The 9915-nt window shown below is 41.3% G+C and overlaps 1 protein-coding gene across 1 annotated transcript in view; it reads right to left on the reverse strand.

Annotated features, from left to right (window-relative positions):
* Nucleotides 1-9638, reverse strand: part of CSMD1 (CUB and Sushi multiple domains 1) — a 4503734-nt gene extending 4494096 nt beyond the window's left edge. Inside the window, exons 1-2 of the mRNA XM_078647516.1 lie at nt 9629-9638; nt 8480-8696 (exon numbers count right to left, since the gene is read on the reverse strand). Of these exons, the coding sequence (XP_078503642.1) occupies nt 8480-8696; nt 9629-9638 (227 nt within the window). The remainder of the gene's footprint in view (nt 1-8479; nt 8697-9628) is intronic.
* Between the last annotated feature and the right edge of the window lie 277 nt (nt 9639-9915).

Raw genomic sequence — 9915 nt, forward strand, 5'->3', positions numbered from 1 at the left:
TAGAGGAGCTTGGAAAACAAAGTGCTCCAAATCCCTCCTGAACCAGTTGCATCTGGTTCCCCAAACCCCACATTGCAGACAAAAGAATCCTGAGTATAAGTATAGGGTCTGTGACCCCATGTTCCTGTTCTGTTCTGGTGTGCTGTTCCTGCCTGGGGGGGGGCTGCTGCTGGGGCCCAAGAGGACCCGCCATGGGGGCTTATCTCCCTGCTGGAGGGCCCTGTGTGCTGGCCTCCCTGGGCCCAGCGATGCTCCCTGGACCCTGGAGGGCATCTTGAGCCCTGTGAGCGCTTTATTTTTAAAATTTTCCCAACAAGAAAAGGAGCGTGGGCTGTCCAGCGCTGAGCAGGGAATTTGGACGTCGGGATCCCCCCGTGATGCCGGTGTAATTGCGGGTGCCCACCCCGCTTATGGTTTCTATTTTGATAGCGGGTGCCCACCCTGCGTTTGGATTTATTGACGGGTGCCCACCCTGCATTTGGTTTGCTTTGCGGGTGGCTCGATGTTTGTTTTAACTCGAGGGGGTGCCTACCTGGCATGGCACCGCAAAGTGAAAGAGAATCACCGATGCCGGCCTGAGCTGGAAGTCAGGCAAGGCAGTGCCTGTCCATTTGCGGGCTTCCGGGAGAAAAGAGAAGTACCGCATGTATGAAGTCCTGTGTCCTAGGAGGGGGCCCTGGTGAAGAAAGAGGAAGTGCCGCCGGCCGCCTAGGGCTGTCGGGAGCATTGCGGACTCCACCGTGAAGGGGGACCGGGCGAAAGGAGAAGTGCTGCAGCTGGTCAGCGGGGCTCCCGTGGTGAAGAGGGTGCCCCGCATGTTGCTGCATCGAGAAAAGAGTGCAGAGAAAAGACCGGCGAAGAGAGTAGACGGAGCCGATCCATGCTCCGGTGAGTAGGGGCTATCTCCAGTGTGGTGGTGCAGTTTGAGGCACATTACAGGTGCTTGGGGGATTTTGAGCAGCCCCACCTGACAGTGGGCCGCTCCAACATGAGCCACAGTCTTCCTATTGCCCCCGTAGTGGTCTAGAAGGCCCAGGGGGGGCCTGTGCCTCCCCGCATGGCCATTTTTGTACAGCTGCCCCGCTTGCTAGAGCGCAGCTGCATAAAGGGGGCACTTTCATTTTCTAAGAGTCCCGGAGTGGGGCTCAGAGGGTACGTGGAGTGCCAGTGCCATGTCCGCACCCATGGCGGCCATTTGAAATAGAGGGCCCAAGAGCAGGGCCTCGTGGTGATTTCTCGGTTGCGCCGCCATAGCGGGCAACTGCAACGTTTGGCCCATATGTTTTAGAAGTCCCTGAGTGGGACAGGAGAGGGCACAGTTGTGCCAGGCCTTTATTGGATTCACAACTGCACTGCAATTAGCGACAGCTGCACTGTTTTGGCTGACATTTCTTTGGGGCATTTTTGAGTGAGATAGGAGTGAGATACACTCCTCTGCCCCAGCGTAATTGCGCACGTTAATTCTGCTGCATTGGCAGCTGCTGTGACATTTGGGAATAGGGCATTTGAGCCTTCTCAGAAGGCCAGTTGGCCAGGGGGACTATTAGTTTGATAGGGAACCGGGCCCTCATGTGATTTATGTGGTGCGCAGGAAATGTGATTCATGTACTGTAATTTAAGCACTGTGATTTATGCCTCTAAATGTGGTTTATATATGAGGTTATTTGCATACTGTGGTTTATGCTTGTGAGTTATGCCCCTAATGTGAGTTATGCTTAGGAGGTTATGGTCTAATATGTTTAGGTTTATGAGGCTGGAACAGAAGATATTTCACGCCTAATGTGATACTGTGCATAATATGGTTTGTGTTACAGGATGATGTTGAGTACAGTGTTTGCCAGTAATTACTGGTTGTGTTCTACGCTTATTATATATTCTACGTTCACTTTGTGATGGTTTTGATAGTGGTCCACGTGGCCCTGTCAGGTGTATATAATCCCCTGTAAATATTCCCTAGTGCCTGATGGAACAGTGTTTATTGTGTGATTACTATTCTAATGTTTTTATGATAATACAAAGGCTATTTTTGATATAGCCTTGTGTGGAGTTCCTTTTGTGGTGTGCTTAGTATGTTGTTGCTGTGTGTGTGTTGTGCAAACGCTTTACACGTTGGCTCCGGGATAAGCCTATCTGCTCGTGCAAAGCTACCAATGGGGTGAGCAGGGGTGATCTTTGGAGTGTAACTCCCTTGCCCTGACTAGAGTGGTGGACTCTGCCTGGCTTTGGTGCAAGCCTTAGCCAACCAGAGATCCCATTTCTAAGAGATGCCATGCCCATAATAGGAATCTAGATATACTGAAAACAATTACCTCCTTCGTATCACACTGAAGAAGTCTGGATGTTTCCTAAAAGTGGTCAACGCCCATCAGCTTACACATAGGTGAGGTTCATTTCTTGCAGAGCACAATATAACCAGAACAGAAGGACAGAACGTGGTACATAGTTTCATCTGAGTATAGACAGAATGGGCAGTTAGATGATAGAGGGTTGGTTTTATCCCAAGTGGATGTAAATGAATTCAGGGGTAACATGCCAAACCTACATTTCATATTCAATGTTTTGGCTTGGGCTGGTCGTATTTTGTCCATATAGGGCTAAAAAAAGGCCAACATTTGTGGTTTAAAAACTTGTCAGTGAGGCTCCCCACTTTTCGGTCTGCCCATAAGTGTTCCAGGGAGCCCGCCCAGTAAATTTGTTTTAATGTTGCTTTGATGTCTTTTGCCAACTTATCGGCCTGTGATCACACATCTTCCATCCTAAGAAAGTTACGAAAGGTTTTTATCTTTTTCAACCGGGGATATAGAGTTCCTTGTCTAACCTAATAATCTCTTCTAGGCCTTCCCTATATGTTCCCCGTTCTGGGGTATTCCAAAAACGGAGCCAATACATCAGGGGTTTTAGGGTGATCATATGATCAATGCTTCCTAGAGATAGATCAAAACGAAGTGAGGTAAGGGGAATACTTATAGAAAGGTGAAAAAGGAACCTAATACATTTATTTGCCACAAGATTAAAGTCAGTTATATCTGTATATCCCCAATGCTCAGCACCATAGGTTGCCCCCAATACAGCCATAGCCATGTACCCTTCCAGTACTGGGATTACTGCTCCTCTAGAGGTGGCCTATTGTTTTGCTTCTCCTTATTTGCTGTACCCAAGCCATGTTATCTGATAGTTTTACTTCTAAATAGTCAAAAGACTTCACTTGCTTCAGTGGAACCCCCTAAATCTTATTTTCCCGTAAAAGAACAATGGGGGTATAAGGCCGTGAAGTTTGTCTTTGCCGAGTTTATTTCAAGGCCCCTTGAGTGGCAAAAGGATGAGACGTAGTCAATCAACAACTGGAGTCCAAACGATATACAGGATATTAACAAAGTATTTTCTTCAGACTTTCGAGTGGGGAGACCTTTGCCTGTTAGATTTGGTGCATCATGCTAGCAATTTGCTAACCACTGTACTGTTCTATTTATATATAAACTAAAAAGTGTTGGAGCAAGCATGCAACCTTGCCTAAATCCATACGTGATACTTATCCTGGATGTAAGCCCCCCCTCATTACACCTGACCTGAGCATATGAATCTAAATGTAGAATTTTTAAAATTCCAAGAATATTATCTGGAATACCATATGCCTCCAAGACCGCCCACAGGTTCTCTTGGGGTACCAGATCAAATTCTGCCCTCAAATGATTGAAGGCAACATAAACATAGTCTCACTTCAGGGATATGTACTTCCTGCATAGCCCGCTGAAGCAGGCCAAGGAACTAATCCCTGGCCTGAACCCTGCCTGGCAGTCCTCTAGGATATGATGTTTTGTTTACCAGGTTTGTAGTTTAATTAACATCTGTCTTGCAAAAAACCATTTGACTTATGTCAGTTAGACTAATGGGTCTGTAGTTGGCCACCAGGTCCTTCTCCCCTTTTTGAAAATAGGCATGATAGTTACACTGTGCCAGAATGATGGTATGTCAATACCTCTCAAAATGGCATTACTGAGAGAGGTTAGGTAAGGAACGCAGGGTGTGATAAGTATGAGTCTCCCAGAATGCTATTGGGGCCACGGGCATGTTCCCTTTTTAATAAGTGTAGGGACTGTGAGGTTTCTGCCAAATCAAGGACAAAAATTTCCCCTTTTCCTGGCCTAGCTAGTTGCCCTGCGAGAACTACCCCACCACTCTTTGGTGATTGAGTGCCATTTCTTAACCATGGTTTATATAACTCGGAAGGTTGTACTACTGACCCCAGGTCATTGCCTACAGTTTTGGACCCGGATAATATGCAAGACTGGAATTCCTTGCTGTCTCTTTTTGTTAGAGCTACAGTGGCTTTCTCCCATAGTTTAACCCCCCACCCTCATTTGGCTGTTGTTAATTTCCCCTTATAGGCTTTTCTAGCATTCTTCAAGCCATTATGGTCCTCCTGCCTAGCTGCTTCAATATTTGCCATTTTGGCCTGATGGCCGTCACTTGTGTGCCAACCAGGGAGGTTGGTACTATGACTCCCCCTATATCTTTCCTTAATTAGTAGTAGCTTTATTTGTCCCATGCGTTTTGTATGGATATCTACTAAGTTAATGTCTTTTGGATATGCAAATTTGAACGATGCCAGCTGTTACGCATGCAATCTATAGATATTTGCCTGCACTTTGTAGTCACCTGTAAATACTGTTACAGCATCATCATTGGGTCTTTATATTTGTACATATGCTGACCTCCATCCGGTTGCTAATCTACCAAACTGATATTGACCAATGTTAGTGCGGTAGATTAGTAACCGGATCTACACATGCACCACTCTATTTTTTATTTCCCACATCAAAACTTCTTTAATAAATACTTGTGATAAAGTGAAGTAGGGAATTTTAACTCACAGCACCAGAGCACATACACGCCCTTTTTTTTCAGATCTGGTCACTACTGACAAACCAGTTGGTCTTCCTCCAGGTGGAGGTCAGCATATGTACAAACATAAAGATCCAATGATGATGCTGTAACAGTACACTAAGGCGGAGAATCAAGATATACCGCCAATCGCCTGTGTACATATATGAGGGTTTTTATAACGGTTCCCACACGAACAAAGACCCTCATTATACAGGACAAGTGGTCCATTCTCCCCTCTCTCTGATTTTTTGGGATAACAATATAAACACTTCAGAAAGCTCTTTTAAAAATAAGTATTGCAAATTACATTTCTTTAAACTAAGTAAAATCTATGTTGCCACCAAGACATTATAAGGGTATGCATTTAATTGAATACAAGAGAATCATGGTGCGCAATGATGTAGCATGAAGACACAGCAGGCAAGAGGGAGAAATGGGAATATATAGTCTCTGTGCTAATTTTAAATATTGCTCAGTGGGTAACCATCACAGATGACCATTAATGCATTTGATTACTCTGTGTATGCTCTTTCTATAAAGGTATAACTACATTCACATGCCAGCACATATAGATAAGGGAAACAGCATTCATTTTAAAACCGAGTGTATCTTGAGCAAGAGTGTAATGCTTGGCACATGACACTTAGGGACTCATTTGTAAAGTATTTTAACAGTTGCAAACTCGCCCATTCTGTAAACCTGAGTGTTTGAAACCACTAAAACACTTTTGGAAATTTTCTAAACCCAATTAATGGTTTGGAAATGGTTACCTGAATTATTTATTGGGTTAAGGAAACATTAAGAAATCTGCATATGGAATGAGACTTTAGAGCATCTTTTCCAAATACTGATTCCTTGTAGTTTATATTAATGTGTTTTGACTCAAATCTAGTTGCGAAACAATGTTATTTATTTTGCCTGCAACTCCCAGGAGTTAGTAACCCATTCGAAAACAAGCAGGGGACCACTTGGGAAACCCATGCGCCTTTGTGAACGTTCACATATACTTCTTTTAGGAGTAGAAAGTATTCCATAGGACAACTGCCTACCACTAAAAAAATTTTTTTTAACTTTTCTTTTGTATTACTAAACACTTCATATTTTCGCTTAAGGGAAACTAGCTGCAGTAAAAAATAAAAGATTGCTTTATTTAAAAGCAGTCACATACGTGATGGCCTAACCCAACAGGCCACTATCACTGTGATTGTGGCCACTTGTAGTGAGTCATAATTTGCAACTTGCCTCCGGAATATTGGTGATGTAGGTCGAATTGCAACACACTACAAGTTTGCAATTTTTAACATACCTATTGGTACATAGGTCAGTTTCCAAAAATCTAAAAACTATTTGGGTAATGTTAGTGTGCAGTTTGCGACCACTTTTACTGAATCACTTCTTTGTACATGAGGGCCTAAATTACTACAATGTATTTTAATAGCCCTGCAAAGTGCACATGTTAAGCCATGTTAAGTTAGTTTCCAATATTGATAATCTAGTTCTTAAAAATTTATTTCACTAGCGCATTCTGGCGACAGCAGCATTTATTCACACATAGAAGGAAAAGGCAGGATCTTGTTAGCAGTAACCTGTGTGCCCACAAACATATTGAAGTTAAGATTTGCTGCTATATCTTGTGTTGAGGGTTTTCCACAGATGCCTAATCTAAACGTGTAAGAATACATTTTGGCAGTGTTTCAATTTCTGGTATTTGTAAATGCTGACACCACCACTGCCAGGCAGGACTACTAATTATAATAATATTTGATGCTGAATACTTTAGAATATAAGAAATGAACTACACTGATGATGGTTACATTCCTAAGACACTGCTAGCCCTGCTCTAAATGGAAAAGTGTTCCCACCTTGGTGGTAATTCCAATACCACTTAGATGTTATAGTGAATCAAATTAGAAGCTACTGTGATTCCAGCCTAAAACAACAGTATCAACAATACTTCTTAAAAATGTATTCTGTATAGGCAACATCGTGTTGCAAGTGTTTTAAAAATACATATTTTATCCTCCTAAGATAATTATTCCATTTTCATTTTATTTTTTGCTAGAAAGACAACATGAACCACAGCACTCATTATGTGCGCTACTAGCTAAGCAGAAATCTCATGAGTGTAAAATACAATACAACATAATTTCCTTAACATTAACAGTAGATCAGAGCCTAGATCAAGTACCACAAAGCAACACAAACAAATTCAGCATATCCTTTTTTTATTTTATAGTGATTATACAAAATATATCATAACCATAACATTTGCATTGACCTTCCATGCAGGTATAAAGTTACTAAAACACAGGACAAAAAAGCACAAAACTAAAAGGGTTTTTGGAGTATTTTAAACTTTACTGTTCATATTTCTGTTTGTGATTATCACTAAGTATTTTGGGTTCCTCAAAAAGAGGGTAATTGAGGGTAATTTACAATGTATACTTTTAATAAATTCCAGCACTCTTTTTAATTTATTGGTGTGGATCATTCCCCATCAGTAGTCCTGCTCCTTATCCATTACTCGTCAGTGATTACAGGAACTTACATTCATGTTTCATGTTTCTAAGTTCAATAATAATAATACAATGAGTGTTTCTCTCAAATAATGGTACTATAGTTATCTTCCAGGTTTACTGAGATGGCGATGAGCTATTTTGCTAACAAAATAATTGGTAAATCATCCGTCCTTTAAGCTGTGATACATTTTTTTAAACACATCTTCAGGTTTACTTGCTTTTCAAATATATTTAGCATTTGCTTCTTGATAGCAAGGGGACAATACTCACTGTATATTTGATGTATTGTTCATGGTCCCAAACATATTTTTTTAATTGTGAAAACTGTTTTCTGGAAGGAAGTACAAGTCAGGTTACACCATAAACACCATTTCTGCATTGTATGTACTTTTTAAATAACCTGCTTAGATAAAATGAAATATTGGATCCCAGATGATGCACAAATTGTGGACTAACTGAGGATTTTTCCAATGCAGTTTTTTCAAGGTACCCCTACTGTTTAATTTGTGCATAGAATGCATGCCAGTAAGCAAAATAGCAAGCAATTTAACTGGTCTTTAAATTGGAAACCACCTGTAAACCTAATTTGTGACATGCTGAGAAACACCACACCATCAGTATTATCCGTGGTAATTTTGCTGATGACGTTGCTGGCCATTGTAGAAGAGGATCTAGGAGGCTCTAAGTATTTAGCTCAGTTTAAAGCCATTTAGCATATGTTGTTACACTTAGAGTTGCCAAAAATACTTCTAGTTTCTTAGGAATGAATAGAATAGAACAACTCAAACTCCTTAATATTAAATATATACCTGACATGTTGTCACATCTGATGAATGGTTTCATTGTGTTGAAAAAATGGTACATATAATAAAAAATTACATATGTGAAGAAGTAATCCATATTTTCCAGGACCGTGAGGTATAATATCCATTTTAAATGTGGAGTCTATTTGAAAAAAACGAATTTGTGATCAATTTAAGCAAACCAGCACATACAATAGTTTTTTTTTTTTTAATGTAAACTTGTCAGCAAAGTTAAATAACTAAAGAACATTAACTCAACTGTAGCTTTCTTACCTAACTTTGAGATTCCCTTGCTGGGGCTGCCCATCGTATATTGATAAAATATCAAAATCCTCCTCGAGAGCGAATGTGTGGAATGACAACTGTATCCTGTTGCGCTCACCCGTGATGATAATCCATGTGCAGTTTGCATAATTAGGATATCCATGAGGAAATCCAGGGCTTTCAACTGTACCATTTGGACCCTGCACGAGACCGCCGCAAGTGTGACCTGGGCAAAGAACAAGACAAAAAGCAAATCAATAATCCTGATCCTTCACAACATTTTCTTTATTTGCTATTTTAGCAATTAAAACTGGGTCTTATTTAGATTTTTGGGAATGGGATACTCTTTCCCAAATATGACGGGTGTCCTATCCACCATATAAATAGTGCTTTATAACCTGTGGCACTTGTGAAATGAAGGACGAGATATCAGCCATATTTTGATTGCGTATCATGTTCTTCACACTCTAAATAAGGCCTACTTACTTGAATGTCTAATTAATGCAATTATTACATTGATATTTTATATGCAGCACAAATAAACACCATTTTAAACATGAATGTCGGTCCATCACAAATATGTTTTTCTAGTAATCCTCAAAAGCTAACTGGAGATTTGGCATGCTTTTAAGCCAATACCCAACATAATTTCTGTATCGTATGTAATTTATATTGAGTACTAATGGAATGTTGGATCTCCTTTTGTAATGTTTTTCATTTACAAATGAAAAAACATGTAATCTAGAAAGAGATGCTTTAATAGGTAACAGTCAAATAAAACACTTTTCCAAAGAGTAGCCACAGCAGATTTTTAAGACAAAATAGGATTGCAAAAAGTCCATCTATTCCTTAATGTCTTCCAGTATGCTATTTATAATTTGATGTAGAACCTTTGACTGCAGTTCAGGGAACTTTGTTCTCTAGTCTTGACTGGTTTGCAACCATAGCCATATCTATATTATCATTCTAAGTTCACCAGCCTCTTGGCAGCAAGATAAAAGTCCTTCTATTTCTTAAACTCTTCCAGTATGCTATTTATAATGTGATGTATATCCTTTGACTGCAGTTCAGAGAACTTTGGGGGTGATTATGATAGTGGTTAACCCACCACCAGCAGCCTGCCGGTGGCCGGTTCACAGCCATTGTGCGGCCAATTACCACCCGCCATATCAGGATGGCGGGCGAAATGCCTGGTGGGTGGAAAGCCAGTCCGCCATGGGTCCGACACAGGCAGTCATTACGATTGCCTGTCGGACCCACCCTGCATCCACAAAATGATGGTGGTGCCTAGCAGGCACCAGTCACCAGATTTGGAAGCTGCATCCCCGTCAGCCTGTCTATGGCGGTTCAACCACCATTGAAAGGCTGGATTGGATGTACTTTGGGGGCCCGTTGCAGGGCCCCCTTGTGCAGGGGCATGATAATTGTGCACTTGGGGGGCACCT

This window comes from Lissotriton helveticus, chromosome 6, assembly GCF_964261635.1.
Source record: "Lissotriton helveticus chromosome 6, aLisHel1.1, whole genome shotgun sequence".
NCBI classification, from domain to species: domain Eukaryota; kingdom Metazoa; phylum Chordata; class Amphibia; order Caudata; family Salamandridae; genus Lissotriton; species Lissotriton helveticus.